We start from the raw sequence: 19309 nt of genomic DNA on the forward strand, positions 1-19309 counted from the left end.
TTTAATAATTTTTTTTATTGAGCAATAACATAATAACATGACATAATTTGTTCAGCCATTCTCCAATGCATGGACCCTTAAGACATCCTATACATGTTCTATAGTCACCACTTTCCCCACCAGCATTTGGGGAGAGTTTGATTTTGGGGCTGAAGCACTGGATTAGTAGGTGAGAGAAACTTTCTCAAACTCTTTGTTTTCTCTTAAGTCTTCACAGAGATCCTGTCCCCAAGAGATTTTCCTGAAACTCTAAGAAAAGGGGCAGTGTTCTAATCTAGACTGGGGTGCGCCTCCCCACATACAGCTTCATCTCAACAAACTCATTATCTTTCCCTCTAAATCCCCTCCAGGTCCTACCATCCCTATAACTGTAGAGAGCAACATCATCCCCGCAGTGCCTCAGGTTTGCAACTCAGGAGTCATCCTGAATTCCTCACAGTTGCATCCCCCGCCCCTCATCCGATCTGTTGCCAAGGCCTATCTATTTTACCTTTACATTTGGAGGTGATAGGGGGCCATTGAAGTCTATTGAGTAAGGGAGGAGGGGGTAACATGGTCAGACCTGTGCTTCAGGTAAATCACTTTGATGGCTAAATTGAGGATGGATTGAAGTAGGGAGAGACTTGAGGCAGACAGACCTACCAACAAGCTTATTGTAATAGTCGAGACAGAAGGTGATAAGGGTCATGCAAAACTTCATGGATTCATTTTAAGTTTTATCTTCTCTGCTAAATTCTACCATTATGTTATTTTGAGGCAGCAAAGTAGCACACTGGATACAGTGCTGTACTTGGTGTCAGGAAGACCAGAGTTTGAATCTTACCTCAGTCACTTACGAGCTGCATGACTCTGAGCAAGTCATTTGATCTCTTTCAGTCTCACTTTCCTCATGTGCAAAATGGGTATAATATTAGCACATACCTCACAGAATTATTGTGAGGATCAATTGAAAATTGCTAACTATTGTTAATTATCTGGACCACCTGTGAAGTTTCTGGATAGAAGTGTCTAGGAGTTAGTCTGAGGTATAGATAAGCATCCCAAAACAGCAGAGGAGGATAGCATGTATGTGGGGAAGTGTTGGGTTAATATCACAAATTATTATGAAGACAACATCAGCAACTATAGAGGGTTCAGGTAAAATGACAGAATTCTGAGGATAAAAAAGGGGAATCAGAGAAGAAACTAGCCAAGATTCTTTTTCTGATACTGAGTACTGGTTAGATTAGATGGTACAGGGGTCCCTTCCAACTCTGAGGTTTCATGCTTCTGTGGTATGTGAGAGAGGAGAAAGATAGGAGAATATAGAAGGGAAGGGAAGAGAAGAGAAGACGAGAGAAGAGAGAAGAAGGGAGAAGAACAAAGAAAAGGAGTAATGTTGTAGAAAGGAGAAGAGAGATGGAATAGAGGTGTGGGAAGAAGAAAGATAGGATGAAGATATGTGAAAGAGAAAAAGCATGGGATGGGGATAGATAGATATAGAAGGAGAAGGAGAATTGGGTAATGAAGAAGAGAAGAGAGATGGACTAAGGTTTAAGGAGAAGAGAGATGGATTCATGTGGGAGGGATAAAGATATAATGGGATGGAAAGGAAAGATGTGGGGTATAGGATAGAAGATGAGGTGGAGGCTTCGGGGTAGAATGGTGGTGGGACAGAAGGAGAGGGATGGGAATGGAGAGAGACAAGATAGGGTTGGAGGAGGGAAGAGAGAGATGGGATAAGATAAATAAATGTCTCTTTCCATAACTATTCTCTTCACCAACAAGCCAAAACTCTTGAGTTAAATTTCTTCTACTTCAAATGCCCAGCATACACAGTCAACTGGGGGGCAACAATGTACAGCTCACTCTGGTAGTGCTGGTGGTAGTGGTGCATGGTAGTGTTTAGGAAGGTAGTGAAAATATTCAGACATTCTGTCCCCTTGTGCCCTTTCTCAAATCCTCCTTATTCAGGGGTTCTAAGGACTCCTAGTGGGAAGGGAGAGGACCAAATTGGCTGTTATCCATTGGAAGTAATAATAGTGACAACAGCATGGTGTAGTGGAAAGGGCACTGGACAGGGAGCAATATACTTGGGTTCTAGTTGTGGCTGTGTAGCTGTGTGACCCTGAGCAAATCAGTTAACCTCTCTGGGCCTTCATTTCTTCATCTCTGTTAGACTAGATCTCTTAAACTCCCTTTCCAGACCTTATATTCTACAGGCAATTGATTGCTTTGTTAAACATTTGTCGAGTTTCTACTGTGTGTGGAGTCACTGTGTTGCTACTAAATCAGAGACTTTCTTACTGGGATTAGAACAGCATCTTGAGGTCAAGAGCAATATCATTTTCCCTTTTCCATCCCCCACAATGACATATATAGAATAACTACTTCAGTAAGCATTTGGGGGGGGGAGGGTAATGAGGGTTAAGTGACTTGCCCAGGGTCACACAGCTAGTAAGTGTCAAGTGTCTGCGGTCAGATTTGAACTCAGGTCCTCCTGAATCCAGGGCCCATGCTTTATCCACTGTGCCACCTAGCTGCCCCCTTCAGTAAGCATTTGATGAGTGAATTCTGAAAATCATCATTTATACCTTTCATTAATATAACTGCTTACAATTTTTTTCTTTTTTTTTTTTTTTTTTTTTGTGGACTTGCCAGGGTCACACAGTTAATAAGTGTCAAGTGTCTGAGGCTGGATTTGAACTCAGGTACTCCTGAATCCAGGGCTGATGCTTTATCCACTGCGCTACCGAGCTGCCCCCACTGCTTACAATTTCCAAAGCCCTTTCAAATTCATCATTTGATTTAATCCTTGCAGAACTTCTTCAAAGTAGGTACAGCAGGTCCCCGTTTTCCAGAAGGGGAAACTGAGGCTCAAGGCCATTGCAGAAATTACCCAAGATCATCTAGTAAGTTAGTAGTAGAGTCTAAGATTAGAATTTAGGCATCCTTCATCCAAATACAGTGTTTTCATCACCTCTTAGTCAGCCACCAGTGACTTTATTAAAATCTCTGCTCTCTAGGAGGGGTCCTTGACCCTTTTCCTGGCTGCCTCTTCATTTCCTCAGGTTTCTACCTCACCTGGTCCCAGGTTACCCCAGGAGGAGGCACCACTGTCCTCCCAGACCAGGAACCAAGCCGGACTACGTCGACATAAACGCCTTGACATATCCCAGCTGGTGACCCCAACCCTTCAAGGCCCAAAGGATGGTGAACCCCCTACTACACAGGAAACTTCTCCCTTCTTATCGGAACTGCAGAGCCTTCCAGGATTGGCTGACGTAGATCTCAGTGCCCAAAACCCCAACATCCAGGTGAGTGTCTGGGAAGGTGGGTCAGAGAATGGAGTGGGGTGGAGTAGGGGAGAGAATGAACTCATCTGGGAGGCAGTATGGTCAAGTGGAAGGAGCCCTGGGGTTGGAATTACGGACCATGACTCCAAATCTTGGATACCGTGCAACCTTGGACTAGTTCCTTCACTTCCCTGGACTCAGTGTCCTCATCTGTAGAACAGGGGGCTTGCACTAGGTGACTTCTAAGGTCCCTTCCATCTGTAAGTCTATAATCCCATCATCCTTGGACCCCGGGTGTCCTCATTCAAATAACCACCTCTGCGTGCTTTGGAGGATAATAGAGGATAATAGATGAAGGAGGTGGAATCTTTCAAATTCTTTCCAGATTTCAATCTTATAATCAGTGCTTCTAGAAATGGAGGCTAGAGTCCTCTCCTTTCCATCCCATACAAATTGGTTCAGGGATAAAGAACTTTAGAGTAATTTATATACATATAAATTGCTTTAGGGTTTGTGAAGGGCTTTCTTCAAACACTCTCATGAGATAGGCAATACAATTTGTATTATCTCTACTTTTAGAGTTGAAGAAATTGAGGCTCAAAGAGGTTAAATGACTTCTCCAGGGTCACAAGACTAGCAACTATTGGACCCAAGTCTAAAACTTGGATTTCCTGACTCCAAATCTAGTACTCATGTTACTATACAGCCTGCCTCAAACTATGCACACTTGAAAATGTAATTTGCTGGGGCAGCTAAGTGGAGCAATGGATAAAGCACTGGCCCTGAATTCAGGAGGACCTGAGTTCAAATCCTGCCTCAGACATGTGACACTTACTAGCTGTGTGACCCTGGGCAAGTCACTTAACCCTCATTGCCCTGAAAAAAAAAAGTAATTTGTTATTCCTCAGCCTGAGAAAATTTGGGAGCTATCTGCCTCTTATACCAAAGTGCTTCCTGGCTCCTATTTACTACCAGATGTAGGGAAGACCAAATAGCGGAGTAGAGTACCTTGTGAATCCAGTCCTATGGAACCTCAGACTGTTTCAAATTCTTTTTTTCCTTCAGACAGGCAGTGTTCAAGCTTGGTTGAAGCTGGGGACCAGAAATGTAGAATTCCACTGCAGGCTGCAAGGACTTTTTTGTGCAGGCTTTGTTTCCCCATCAGCCTCACACTCAGCTGGCAGGGATGGAGATAGGGAGAAAAGTTGAGGGAATGTGGCTTGGGCATTGAGTTCTTTCTGGGTAGGCTAGAGCTTGGCATAAGGAGGAAACCATCAAGGGCTGAGTTACTTAGATAAGGTAAATTCTAATTTTGGTAATTCTTAACCATGACCTGAAAAGTCTAGAAGCAGCCCTATCTATGAGTTTAAATTTATCCCAGAGTTAAGATGAAAGGGGGAGGGGCAGCTAAGTGGTACAGTAGATAGAGCACTGGCCCTGGATTCAGGAGGACTTGAGTTTAAATCTGGCCTCAGACACTTAACACTTACTAGCTGTGTGACCCTGGGCAAGTCACTTAACCCCAATTGCCTCACAAAAAAAAAAAAAAAGAAAGGGGGATGATCTCTAAAGTTCATTCCAAGTTTCAACCCTTTGATCAGTGCTTCTAGAAATGGTGGGCAAAAGTCCCATGATGTAATGTAATATAATATAATTAATATGTTTCTATTATATAAATATGTTGTATTATTCTATACTATAATTGTGTTATATTCTAATATGTAAGTATATATAATTATAGTCATATTTTGTAGCATACTTGTATTATATGTTACAAATATCATATTATACTGTATCATAACATAATATTACCACTACCCATTACTTTTCTAAGTCATTTCTTAACATGGTTGATGGAAAGATCATTAGATTTGAAATCAGAAGGCTGGGTTTGAATCTTGGCTTTACCACTTATTTAGCCTCTCTAGGCTTCAGTTTCCTTATTTTTAAAACGAGGGGGTTCCACTAGATGATATCTAAGGTCCCTAAAGTCACTCACAATCATGCCCTGGAAGAGAGAAAGAGTAGGCAGTATTAGAATCTCTGTCTCGCAGAGAAGGAAATGTTGGCCCAGAGGATTCAGATTCTTCCCTGGGTCACACAGTGGCAGGGTTGTAACTAGAACCCCAGCTGTCTCCCAGACTCAAGCTATTTCAGTTAGTCTCTGTTGGCCTTTATCTCAGATAGTGCTCCCAACAGATGAAAAGCTGTAGCAATCTCTTCTCAGTTTGCCCTAGAAAGATTCATTATTTCCCAAGCCATAGGGGTTGGAACTGAAAACTACCCCCACCCTTTGCCTTTAAAGGTTAAAGGAGAACCTTCCATTCATTCCTTCTTTTCTCCCTTGTCCCTGTTTTCCCTCTGATGGGACTGAGAGGAGGGAGTTAAGATGGAAGAGCACTGGGCTCACATCAAGATGCCTGTGTTGTAGTCTTGGCTCAACTATGTGATCTTAGTTAAGATTAACTATGAACCTCAACTTCCCTATTTGTAAGATGGGGATAATAATATCAGATCATGTTTGCCTAGTACTTCGGGATTTATAAGGTAAGGAGCTGTTCTCAATAGCACAGGTATTATCATAATAATAGTCAACAAAAACTAGCATTTTATGTAGTTTTTTTTGTTTTGTTTTGTTTTGTTTTTTAGTGAGGCAATTGGGGTTAAGTGACTTGCCCAGGGTCACACAGCTAGTAAGTGTTAAGTGTCTGAAGCCGGATTTGAACTCAGGTACTCCTAACTCCAGGGCCAGTGCTCTATCCACTGCGCAATCTAGCTGCCCCACTTTATATAGTATTTTACAGATATGATAGCTAGGTTCCAATTAGTACAAATAACAATCCTGTGCAGTGGTCAGATATGTGGAATTCACACTATTCAAATTTATAATTATGTAAAAACATGATCATTGGCTTCAGTCCAATAGAAATATGCAGTGAAAATTCAAATAATGCAATCACTTCCCCACATTCATTATTCAAATGAACTGACATCCTCACAACAACTTTGGAAGGTAGGTGCTATTATCCTGCATTTTCCAGATGAGGGAACTGAAGCAGAGATTATGTGACTTTCTCAGACATATAGCTAGTAGGTATCCAAGGCTGGACACTTACTCATTTTGCAGATGAGGAAATTGAGCCTTCAAGAAGAAAGTGAGGCTAACTGTGCTCAAGGATATTCCAACACTGGTAACTCCTTGCCATGGCCTGAATACACCAGAAACAACACCATTCTCCAGGAAGGGCAATAATAATATCACCTTGATTGATGATATCACATTAATATAGCACTTTCCTCCTTGTATCTTCACCACAACCATTGTGAGGAAGGCAAGTTGCTAAAGTAAGAAAGAATGCCAGATTTGGAGCCAGAGAAAGTGAGTTCAGATTCTAACTGCCCTTTACTACCTATATGAGCTCGGACAATTAATCAGTAAGCATTCATTAATTGCCTAGTAGCTGTGTGACCCTGGGCATGTCACTTAACCCTCATTGTCCAGTTTTAATTTTTTTTTTTTTTACGGGGCAATGGGGTTAAGTGACTTGCCCAGGGTCACACAGCTAGTAAGTGTCAAGTGTTTGAGGCTGGATTTGAACTCAGGAACTCCTGAATCCAGGGCCGGTGCTTTATCCACTGCGCCACCTAGCCACCCCCATTGTCCAGTTTTAAAAAAAAGGAAAGAACAGAAATGTTGGCAAAGGCTTCCTGGACAACATGCGATTTTATTTGGGACTCAAAGGAAGCCAGGGAGGTCAGTAAGAGGACTGGAGGAGGGAAAGCGTTCCAGGCACGAGGGGTGGCCACCCGAACACCCAGAGCTAAGAAATGGAGTGTCTTGTTCATGGGACAGCCAAGAGACCAGTGTCACTGCATCAGAAAATACATAGTGGGAAATAAGATGCAGGAAGCCTAGAAAGGTAGAAGGCTGGTAGCTTATGAAGGGCTTGGAATGCTAAACAGGATTTTGTATTTGATCCTAGAGGAGATAGAGAGCCAATGTAAAAAAAAAAAAATCACTTATGGGGCAGCTAGGTGGCCCAGTGGATAGAGCACCGGCCCTGGAGTCAGGAGGACCTGAATTCAAATATGGCCTCAGACACTTGACACGTACTAGCTGTGTGACCCTGGGCAAGTCACTTAACCCCAATTACCTCACCATAAAAAAATAAAACAAAACAAAACAAAAAACAAACAAAAGAAATCACTTAAAAACAGATACAGGGGAAAAAATATTACAAGCATAGTTCTAGGCAATTCACTCTCTCTTGGCTTCACATTCCTTATGGAAAATGAGGGGCTTGAACTAGATGTCATTCTAAGCTCAAACTCTATGGTCCTGCAGCTATCTTGCCTCCCTTTTAGGGTCATCCTGAGGCACAAATGAGATTCTGTATTTGAAAGTATTTTGTAAACTGTAAAGTACTATTCCATTACTATTGTTGTGGACAGAAGTGGCAGTTTTGCTGCTGAGATCTCCCTGACTGCCCAACCTGGCATCCCCCCCACCCAGGTGACCATTGAGGTGGTAGATGACCTGCAGGCTGAGATGGAGATGGACTTGTTGACAGAAACCAGTGATTACTGGTCCTTGGGCTCCCCCAGCTGGCTCCCTGCCAAAGAGCTCTTCTGGCCTCTGTTTTGGGGCTATACAGAGGGTGAGGAGGGAGGATCTGGGCCCCAACCAGAGGGAAAAACCCTCAAAGAGGAAGAGGGAAAGGAGGACAATGAGGAAGACTATGCAACAGAATATGAGGAGGAGGAAGAAGAAGAGGAAGAGGAAGAGGAAGAGCCCGTGTTGAGTGGAGTTGGAAGCAATTGGAATCAGAGGTGGCCGACCCCAAAGACCTGGGATTTCATGGAGAAATATAACTATGGTGAGTACACAATGCACTGGGGATTGTACATCTCCTTGGGACATTCCAATTGAGGAAGAGGGGTCCAGGAGAGAAAGCAGAGTGTCATGGGGAAAGGACAGAGTTGGAGAGATCACCCGTTCTGTGGATTGGGCATAAAATAATGATGATAATGATAATTAACTCAATCAAATGATTCTTGATTTAACATGAACCCTATGTTCTGTGTTGCCCTAGGAAAGTCACTTAACCTGTCTTAGCCTCGGTTTCCTCATTTGTAAAATTAGGGAAGATCCTTTGAGTTTTAAATCTACAATATCACAAGACCTCTGTGCCATAGTAGATTGTATCAAGAATTCGAGATAGGGACCAGACCAAGGATTTAATTGATATAGAAAACTTCTGAGTGAAATAACTCCCACTACCAATGCAGGTCACCCCTGGAATCTTCTCTGCAACTTATAGTCTTAGAGAGTTACCTCCATATTGATAGGTTAAATAGCTGACCGGGGTCACACAGCTATGTGTCAGAAGTGGGACTTGATCCCAGGTCTTCCTGGCTTTGAGGCCAACTCTTTATCCATAACACCAGAGGTGTCAAACATTCAACCCAAGGGCTGCATGTGCCCCAAAATGCTTCAGAGTGGAGCCCAAACCAGATTAAAACGTAATTGGGAAATATCTAACAACAGAAATAAAAAACAATAAAACTTAAATAATATTACATTTAAGAGCTAAATCAATATGTGCCTGCAAGAATCCTTGTGTATGGTCTAGTGGCCTGTTTCAATTCAAGTTTGACCCCACTGCATTACACCATGAGTGGAGCGGGAGGCAACTGGAATGGTGGCCTCTCTCTTTAAGAGCTGCAGAGGCTAAAAAAAACCTTCCAACTGTTGGCTGACCTTCTGGTGGGGAGCCTCCTTTCCAACTGGAGTGATTTGTTCAAGGCCATGAAGTCACTGACAAAGGTAGGACAAGAATCAATCAATAAACAAGCATTTATTAAATGCCTCCTCTGCCAAGCACTATGCTAGGTGCCAGAGATGGAAAGAAAAAATAACAATTCCTTCTCTTAAGAAGTTTACAGTATATAGATGACCAATGAGATCTTATCTCTAAGCAGGTAAGCATGAAACTTTCCTAGACCCTCAAATTCACCTAGCAGTCTAACAGGTGAATCTGGAAGCGAAATCATTTCCATGAATTGACAAATCAGTATTTATTAGGCACCAATCAATCAGCCAATAATCATTTATTAGGCATCCATTACTATATATGCAAGGTGCTGGGGTTATACCAGGGAGAGCTTCTGACTCCATCTACATTAGAGCTATGAGCATGGTAAGGGTCTCACAAGAGAGTTGATGGGCCCCCAACAAGTTTCATTTGTGAGCAGCCCAGTTATAATGAAAAAAAAATGTAGCTTCATTCAGGGTTTCAGATCTTTACTGTAACACATACAGCTTATCACAAAATAGAATACCTACATGCAATGGAAAATGGAATTTTCTGGCATTAAGAATGTGGGGAGGGGCAGCTAGGTGGTGCAGTGGATAAAGCACTGGCCCTGGATTCAGGAGGACCTGAGTTCAAATGTGACCTCAGACACTTGACACTTACTAGCTATGTGACCTTGGGCAAGTCACTTAACCCCAATTGCCTCACCCCCCCCCAAAAAAAGAATCTATACATTTATTTTTTAAAATACTCCAAAGGGTCCTTCCTTGCACCATCCCTCATTCCATCCTAATTTACCTAGACCATCCCTCATCCCTCCTGTTTCTATCATCTTCTCCTCTTTCTGCTCCCAGATTATGAGGTGGAAGAAGAATGGAGCCGCTGGTCCTCTTGCAGTGTTACCTGCAGCAGTGGCACCCAGAAGAGGACTCGCTCCTGTGGCTATGCCTGTACAGCCACAGAGTCTCGTATGTGTGAATTGCCTCGATGCGCAGGTGAGATTGTGGGTCCTGTGAAGGGGGAAGCTAGTGTGGATGAGTTTATAGGCTAAATGCCCTAGAGAATTGGGTGTTCTGTGTTGAAATGGTGGTAAGGAGGGCATAATGCTTGGGGGTGTGGGGAGAGAACAAGGAATACAGTCCCATATTAGGTTCAGGAATTCCTAGACTTAGCCTGGGTCCCGTTGGATCTTCCCAGTGAACTGTGGAAATGACAAAGGGTACTGCCTAGCTACTGAGATTATCCACTGGCTCTATTACCCTCCAGGTATAGTTTTAGTCTTGTCCTGCTCTCACCCCCAATCCCCAAGTCTACCTTTCCAACCCTCTGGGGCTTCCTTGTTGAGGAATAGGATTATGGGTTCAAAAGTCTGGCAGGGTTAAGTGACTTGGAGTGGGGAGAGGTCACTACTTTGCACTGATTTTCATTTTCATTAAAGGAACAGAAAGCAAGACGGGCTTTCCCAGTGAGGACTGGCTGCCTGAAGTCCACAATGACACCCAGATGCTTGGCTCAGGTCAGTACAGGATTCCGCCTCCAGCTAGGGGAATTGAGGTGGGGGTGGGGAATGGAGCAAGGAGTGGAGGGAGAGAGATAGATTCATGACTGTGAAACTTCACATGGATAAGAGAGCTCTCCTCACTCAAATAATAATGTAGGAGTCCTCTGATAAGGCTTGAGCTGCTCACAAAGACCCTTGTTTTCCTTCCCAGTCTGGAAAGAGTAAATAATTCATATTTACATCACATTTTGAAGTTTAAACACTTTATTCACAGTAACCCTCTGAGGCAGGCAGTGTCTCATATTATTAAGGATAATGTAATTATCACTGCTTTACAGATGAGGAAACTGAGGCACAGAGAAGTTACATGACTTGTTCAAGGTCACATAGCTTTCTGGTATGAGAGTCAGGATTTGACAACAGACCCAGATCTGACATCCCAGGTCTAGTGTTCTTTACAATACACTAGATTACCTCTTGGAGGCAAGGAGGTGGTTCAGTGGATAGAGCATTCGGCCTGGAGTCAGGAAGAACTGAGTTCAAATTCAGCCTCTAACATTCAGTAGCTGTGTGACCCTGGGTAAGCCACTTAACCTCTGTCTTAATTCACTGGAGGAGGACATGGCAAACCACTCTAGTATCTTTTTTTTTTTTTTTTGCAGGGCAATAAGGGTTAAGTGACTTGCCCAGGGTCACACAGCTATTAAGTGTCAAGTGTCTGAGGTCATATTTGAACTCAGGTCCTCCTGAATCCAGGGCTGGTGCTTTATCCACTGCACCACCTAGCTGCCCTCACTCTAGTATCTTTGCTAAGAAAACCCTATCCAGGGTCACAGAGTCAGACATGACTGAACGACAGTATTGCCTCTCACCTCTCCAGAGGCACCATAGGATAGTGGGTAGGCCCTGGACTTGGGGGCAAGCAAATGGGGGTTCAAATCCTACCTCAGACTTTCCATATGCCCTTTTGGACACATTATTTAAACTCTTTATGCCCCAGTTTTCTTCTGTAAAATAGAAGATTTAAACTAGATAGTATCTGAGGTCCCGTCCAGCTCTAAATCCTTGATTCTTTGAGCTTTGACCTTTAGGTCATGTGGTCCACCTGTCATCTGGCAGCCTTTTCTTGAGACCTTCTGTATCAGTGACCAAACACAGTCTCTTTCCAGACAGTCTATTCCATTTAGAGTAGCCCTAAGAGGTAGTATGGCCAGATCAGTCATTGTGAGCCCCACGGCTTCCTCATTCTAGCAAGGTTTTCCTTCCCTTGAGGAAAGACCTAGGAGTCCCAGGCTAGCCACTACTCTTCCTACCCAGCCCCTAAGGGAAGCTGAACAGAATCCAGTATGAGCAGGGAAAGGGGACAGGGGACTGAGCTGCTCCTCTGAGGCCCTCAGTTTCCTCCTCCTCATTCAATCAGAGGGGCAAGGTCACTCCTGCCTTGGGCCGCCAGGTTTTACTTTAGAGAACACCGACTGATGACTTGAGAGGCGGGGAGATGGTACCTCCTGCTAACAGATATTATCAGCAAATTTCAAATATACAAACTAAACCCTAAATTCCAAGGACAGTGAGGTCATCATAGCATTGGCATACTTCATATTTTTCAAGGTGAGAAACTCTGAGGATCTTCTTCCCCTTCCCCTTCTCTTTTGAGAAAGCAAACTAGGCCATTTATTCTTTTTTTTTTGGTGAGGCAATTGGGGTTAAGTGACTTGCCCAGGGTCACACAGCCAGTGTGTCAAGTGTCTGAGGTCGGATTTGAACTCAGGTCCTCCTGAATCCAGGGCTGGTGCTCTATCCACTGCGCCATCTAGCTGCTCCCACTTTAGCTCTTTTAACAACTGCCCATGTGGGATACAGCTCTTCCTTCTCTCCCAGAATACCTCCTTTCAGGGATATTCCCTAAGATGTATGTCCGAGGTCCTATATATGAAGTTCCCTGCTCAGGTACCAAACCTGCTCTCTCTTCCTAATAGTTAGAGCAGCTCCACAGTGAAATGGGACACGTCTGCAAGTTAATGTCCCCACTGATGTTGGAGGTGTTCAGCCACGGGCTACTTGACTGGTGATAGAGCAGAGCAGTACGTGCTCCTGGTAATATGAACTGGACTAGATAATCTCACGAGGTCTCTGCCAGCTCTGGAATTCTGTGGTTGCCTGAAAGGACCTTATTGCCCTGGTGGTCCTGAGAAAGAAGGGCAGTCTCTCCCCAGCTGTGGCTACAGTAGGTTTGCTTGGACGTCTTCTTCCTGAGTAGGAATTTGAGGAGCTGGGGAAGGAGAGAGGAGTGTTTCCCACTGAAGTTTGCCCAATTAGCCTCTTACGATGATTCTGCCCCCAGAGTTATCTTGACAGCAGTTTAGGGGGAAAGTCCTTTAAGGGCTAAAGACTTTTACAAGGGTAAGCTCTCATTGCTAAGTTCGTAAGGACTGCTGGATGCTTTATGATGGTTTCCCACTCATTCATTTCCCCATGAACATTTATTGAACACTGACTATCTATAAGGCGTTGTGCTAAGTAGTCAAACTGGACTCTTTCCCTTTTCCCCTTCCCTCTGTCCAGATGTGGACAGCTGTGAGAAGTGGCTAAACTGCAAGAGCGACTTCCTGGCTAAATACATGAGTAAGGTGTTGACAGACCTGCCCAGTTGCCCATGTGCCTACCCTCTGGAAGCTGTGTACAGTGCTGTGAGCCTGCCAGATGAGCAACAAGGCAGAAGCTTCCGCTGGAGGGATGCAAGTGGCCCCAAGGAACGCCTGGATGTCTATCAGCCGACTGCCCGCTTCTGCCTGCGCTCCCTCCTCTCTTTGGACAGTACCACACTGGCTGCCCAGCACTGCTGCTATGATGAAGGCAGTCGGCTGCTGACTCGTGGGAAGGGGGCTGGTGCACCTGACCTCATCAGCACCGACTTCTCCCCAGAGCTGCACTTCAAGGTGGACACGCTGCCTTGGATCCTATGCAAAGGTGACTGGAGCCGCTACCATGCAGCACGACCCCCAAACAATGGGCGGGCTTGTGCTGACAACCCACCTGAGGATGAATACCTGGCCCAGTTGCAGGAGGCCAAAGAGTATTAACCAGAGGGTCAGGGAGGCCCAAAAGATGGAGGATGGATGAATGCTTGGCTTTGTCTCTGTGGCTGGGCCAGAGGCGATGGCGTACTGTTGGCTGCTTCCTAAGAATGTCTGGAAAAGGGTAGGGTAAGAACACCTCATAATTGGGGTATTTGTGCCAAGGTGCTCGATGGGGGAAGGTTTTCCTGGGCATCTCTGATCCTTGCATGTTTCCCCCCAGTTTAGTGGAGTGAGAAGTCTCACTTCTCCGTTGATTGGCTTCACCTGTCACTTTCTTGTTTGGAATATGGAAGGTGAAGGAAGAGTGTGTGTGTGTGTGTGTGTGTGTGTGTGTGTGTGTGTGTGTGTGTATGAGAGAGAGAGAGAGAAACAGTGAGTGAAGGGTTGGTCTTAAATCAGCTCATTCTTGGGTTCTGAGTGGAGAAAAGAAGGGCATGTCATTCAAAAAGCCCTTAATAGCTCTGTGGGTTCAGTTCTCCCATTCCCCAGTCTTTCTCACTTGCCCCACTGCAAGGAGATTTTTGTTTTGAAGGCCGTTTTCCTCCCACTCCCAGGATCCTGTGTCCTCATCATATCTGTTTGGACACAAGCTTTGGCATAACCATCCACCCAAATTCCAGTTTCTTGGGAAGAAGGGTTGGGAGCTTAAGTCTTGATCAATAGATCTTAGGAGTGCCTCAGCTGAACTAGAGAAAAGCACCTTCATCCCCAGTAACTCTCTGAGGATCTGAGGATCATATTGAGGGTCGGTTTAGGACTAGTGACAGGAGGACTCAGTCACTCAGATTTGTCCAACCCCATGTCTTCCTTCTCTTTTTTATGAGCTGTCTGAGCAAATAGGGCTGGTAAACATTATTGCCACTGCCAGACATCCCTGGGACAGTTACTTTGGGTTCAGCCAGCTGTAATGGGACACATACCTCATTCACTCTCCCCACCCCTCCCCCAAGAGTCTGGCTGAGTACCTCACTGCCACCACCCTCCCATGTTCCCCAATAGGGTAATAGACTAGAAATTTACCTCTAGTGTTTGGGGGGGGGGAAATGCTGTGTGGGCATCTGGACAAGAAGAGTAATGCAAGATGCCAGCCATCTTGAGGCCACAGAATGCTTGGGATACTTGGGTCAATACTTTCTTAGTCTGCATCAAAGCAATCCCACAAAGGCATTAATGGCTTAAAGCAGGTATATGGCCTCAATTTGTTGGGAGGAGGAAAGGTGATAAGAGCTGGACTGATTGGATTAGGGCTAAGGGAATGCTACCAGACTGGGGAAGAGAAGAGGATGTTCATGCTGATTCCAACACCTGCTCTCCTTCCTATTGATATTTTGCTCCCAGCCCCACTCCCACAATGGGAATGTGAAGGCCTGAGTGATGATGTGATTGTATGTCAGAACAGAGCAGGATTGAAAAAGGGTGGGTGTTATAGCTACAAAACCTGGGATGGGGCTAGAGTTGACTTCGAATGGTGTAAAAATCTCTACTGCATTCCCATTCCCCTCCCCATAACTAAGAGCCCCTCACTTCCTGTCATCTTACTCCAGCTCTGTGATGTCCCTCTTTCCCATACTGGGTTGCAATGTCTTGTGGCTTCTATTTGTGGTTAGTTAACTTGCTTTAGTCCCAGCTGTCACTTGTTACCAAGTTCTTTGGAGGGTAGGGAAGAGGGCAAAGGAGATTCAATGAGTTGCAATGAGATCCTTTTGGCTCTTCAGCAATAAAGCACTTTATTTCAACCACTGCCTGGTAAAGCAGTAAGCAGTGGGTGGTTGAAGTGGATTTGAACAGCCTATGGGCCTGCCTTGTTAAGGCTCTCAGGAGGGCACTGAAAGGAAGCGCTCATCATTAAGGGTAGCCTATGCAAGCTTGGGATTCACCGTACAGGGAGATGTGGGCAGTGGGGAACAATCCAAAGGCAACTGGCTATTTGGCTCCTGAAGCCCTTTTTGCACTTTAACAAGGAGGCATGGGAGGCAAGGGGAGGCAGACACCAGATCGCCACACATGTAGCAATTTCATCAAAATCTGACCTAACACACTCAACAGGGCATTTCTTTCTTTTTATATATTCTCTATTCATGTGTATTTGAATCATGCAAATGTGCAACTTGATTTCCTTTGCTGCATTAGCGAGTACTCACCCAGGGCAGCAATGGTACTTGCCTGGAGTACCCTCAGTCTTCTCAGCTGCCCCTACACCTGCTCCAACTTAGGCTGGGGTGAGAGGAAGGAATGTCGGCTGGCAGGGCTTCCACTGGCCCTGTAACATGACCTACAAAGTGCCAGTCCAGATATGTTGGGATTGCCTCTCCGAGTTCTTTCAGAAGATCTTATGAGAACTTTCTATCATCTATGACTGATAATGGGAACCGGTGTCTCAAGGCCTGTCTTGCTCCCCTGTCTCACTTTTGTCTTCATTTGAAAACTGACAATTCATCTGACTACTAAATTTTGAGCCTGGCCCCTATATCCAAAGCAAGTGTGTAGGGGACTGTTCTAGAAGCCAAAAAATAAACCCCTATTTATGTAAGGGGTGGCTGCCCCCACTTCACAGATCCTCTTGTTAGAGTAGGGCCCACTAATAATAACTAACATTTATATAGCACTTACTAGGTGCCATGCACTGTACTAAGCACTTTACGATTATTATTTCATTTGATAGTCACAACAATCCTGGGAGGTAGGTGCTATTGTTATGCCCATTTTACAAATGAGGAAACTGAGGCAAACAGGTTAAATGACTTGCCCAGGGTCACACAACTCATAAGTGTTTGAAACCAAATTTGAACTCAGGTTTTCCTGATTCCAGACCCTGGATTCTATCCACTGCACTACCTAGATGTCCCAGCTAAGACCAGTTAAGACAAGTTGCATGGTCCTCCCTGCCCTCTTTTATAGGATGAATCATGACTGAATTGTAGGAAGAGGCCCTGAAGATCATCCCTCATCATACTGGTGAGGAAACTAAAGCCCAGAAAGGAAACGTGGTTTGCCTTGTCCGTGGGTAAAGAGCTAGGCTAGAACTCTGGGTTCCTGACTCCAGTGCCAGCAATGGAGCATTACAGTCTCTGAAGAACTGGAGTTGAGGATCACCCCAAAGGCCAGGCAGAGGTACATGCTGGGCCCTTGAACGGGCTTTCAACGCACTGCAAACAAAGGTGGAATAAAGAAATGTATGATAGAAAAAAGATATAATAAAATACCTTTGTGATTAAAAAAAAAATATTCTAGTTGTGTGATGAGGGAGCCATAACAGCTCATGGTATCAAGAAGTCAATAGAATTCAAGTGACCCAGCATATTGGGCAGACAAATCTATGGAAAGACATTGTTAAGGGCTGCACCGGCTGAGCAGGCATGGATTGGTTGTGATTTGTATCACTGAAGATCATATTGATGAGATCATGTTGCTATTTAAGTATTGGTGCTTGGAGAAGGGAACAGGAGAATTTTAGGGAGTAATATTAAGGGAAGATGTATTGAAGGGCCACCCCCTGGAGTTTTGGCTAGCTGGCTATCTTCTTACTCCAGTCTGTATTTGTGCACATTGCACAAGACAGGTGATTGCCCCATTCGTTTGTTCTTTTTGTCTCATGAACCTGGCAACATTAGCATGTTTCAGATTGGAGGTGGTGCCTCCTGTGACAATTGGTTTGCAACATTGTTCCCTTGTAAATTGAAACACTGTTAATTTCTACTATGCCAAGTTCTGATTTTTTTGGTGATGGGTGATTTTGTCAGTTCAGAGAATTTCCAGTGTGAAAAGATAAGTAACTAATAAATCTTAGACTTGACTGGGAGCAATGAAGGAATAAGTGATTTGTTCGTAGACCAAACTAAATTTAATCTGTGAGATCGGACACAAACTAAATTGCTACCACATCAAATCACTGATAAAAGAAACTGACCCCCAAGTTGTGAGAACCACGATGGGGTTGAGGATGGGTAGGACTTTAAAGTAATTATCCAAAACAAGAAAAGAAAATAGATGACACACAAACACCTACAGGTTGGAACAGCATATGTTCATGAAGTGAAATAGGAATGGGGTATTAAAGAACCTGGAAAAAGGGTGGGTTGGCACTGCCAAGAAAGCATAGTTTAAAGCTAACACCCAGAGAATATGGCTATGAAATTGAATCCATTCTTAATTCCGCCACCATCACCCCACTGTCTTAGCAAAGATAATTTCCCTTATTCATTATTGTTTGTTTTGTTTTTTGTTTTTTTGCGGGGCAACGGGGGTTAAGTGACTTGCCCAGGGTCACACAGCTAGTAAGTGTCAAGTGTCTGAGGCCAGATTTGAACTCAGTTCCTCCTGAAATCAAGGCTGGTGCTTTATCTAATACACCACTTAGCTGCCCGCCCCCCCTTACTCATTATTTTTTTTGGCTGGGTAATGGGGGTTAAGTGACTTGCCTAGGCTCACACAGCTGAATCCAGGGCCGGTGCTTTATCCACTGCGCCACCTAGTCGCCGCCCCGCCCCCTCCCACTCATTATTAATCCCACTTTTACCCAAATAGACATCCTTGCCCTATCAAAACAAATGTCTAAGTCTGCTGACACCGTGACCCTACGCAAGTCACTTGACCTGAGTTCCAGTCTCTTCATCTGTAACATGGGAGAAGTGGACTAGGTGGCTGCTAACGTCCCTTGCAGCTCGATAGACTAATTGTTGAAAATCACTCTTTCAAGATCTGCCAGTTAATTTCCCCCAAAGCTGTTCTAGTACATTCTTCCCTCCATCTTTTGAGAAAACTTGGTCTTTCAGAAAGCCTGGCTCAATAAATACTGTCCAACTTTTTTCTGTATTAGGACTGATACCTTCTTTCTCTTAGGAGCTGATTAAAAAAAAAAAAGTTAGATTCTTTCCATCTCCCAAGATACAAAAGACTTTTTTCAGACCCTTCTCTCCTTCACTCCATCAACCTCCAAAGGGGATTCCTCCACTTTAATTGGATTTTCAGTATCCATTTAGGGTTTTCAAATTGACTAGATTAATTTCAGAATTAAGTTGTGGTACAAGGTGCAGCGTGGTTTAACTCTTGAGGAGAAAAAGAAATGGGCTTTTTTGGTGTTGGGATGGAATATTAATAGTAGACAAATAAAAGATTTCTGCTTTATATCATTAAGGTGCATTGATCAGCCTTCCACATCATTTGAGCATCTATAGTGTGTAAAAAGTTTTTTGTTCACTATTGGCATCTATCTCCCTGGAAGATGGTGTGGCTAGGATTCGGGACTAGTACCTAGAACTTTTCCTTAAAGAGTTTATTTGTAATTTCTCTCCAAGAAGTTGTCAGTATAGGAAATACCAATGATGATACTCCAAATGCCTTGGAGATACTGTTTCACTAAGAGGTTCATTCTCCACATCCAAAGCACAGATCTTGGATAGTTCCCAATGATAGTTTACCTTTCTGTATCACCATACGGTCATTGTTCAGTCATTTCAGTTGTGTGACCCCATTTGGGGTTTTCTTGGCAAAGATAATGGAGTGGTTTGCCATTTCTTTCTCCAGCTCATTTTACAGATGAGGAAACTGAGGCAAACAGGGTGAAGTGACTTTCCCAGGGTCACGCAGCCAGTGTGTGAAGTCAGATTTGAACTCAGAAAGATGAGTCTTCCTGACTTC

At 44.2% G+C, this 19309-nt stretch overlaps 1 protein-coding gene across 1 annotated transcript in view; it reads left to right on the forward strand.

The window, feature by feature from the left end:
* ISM2 (isthmin 2) overlaps positions 1-16351 on the forward strand; it is a 30212-nt gene extending 13861 nt beyond the window's left edge. The window contains exons 2-6 of the mRNA XM_043986087.1: positions 3051-3296; positions 7789-8152; positions 9946-10086; positions 10530-10607; positions 13158-16351. Of these exons, the coding sequence (XP_043842022.1) occupies positions 3051-3296; positions 7789-8152; positions 9946-10086; positions 10530-10607; positions 13158-13675 (1347 nt within the window). The 3' untranslated portion in view covers positions 13676-16351. The remainder of the gene's footprint in view (positions 1-3050; positions 3297-7788; positions 8153-9945; positions 10087-10529; positions 10608-13157) is intronic.
* The last annotated feature ends 2958 nt before the right edge of the window (positions 16352-19309 follow it).

Source organism: Dromiciops gliroides, chromosome 2 (genome assembly GCF_019393635.1).
Source record: "Dromiciops gliroides isolate mDroGli1 chromosome 2, mDroGli1.pri, whole genome shotgun sequence".
Classification (NCBI taxonomy): Eukaryota; Metazoa; Chordata; class Mammalia; order Microbiotheria; family Microbiotheriidae; genus Dromiciops; species Dromiciops gliroides.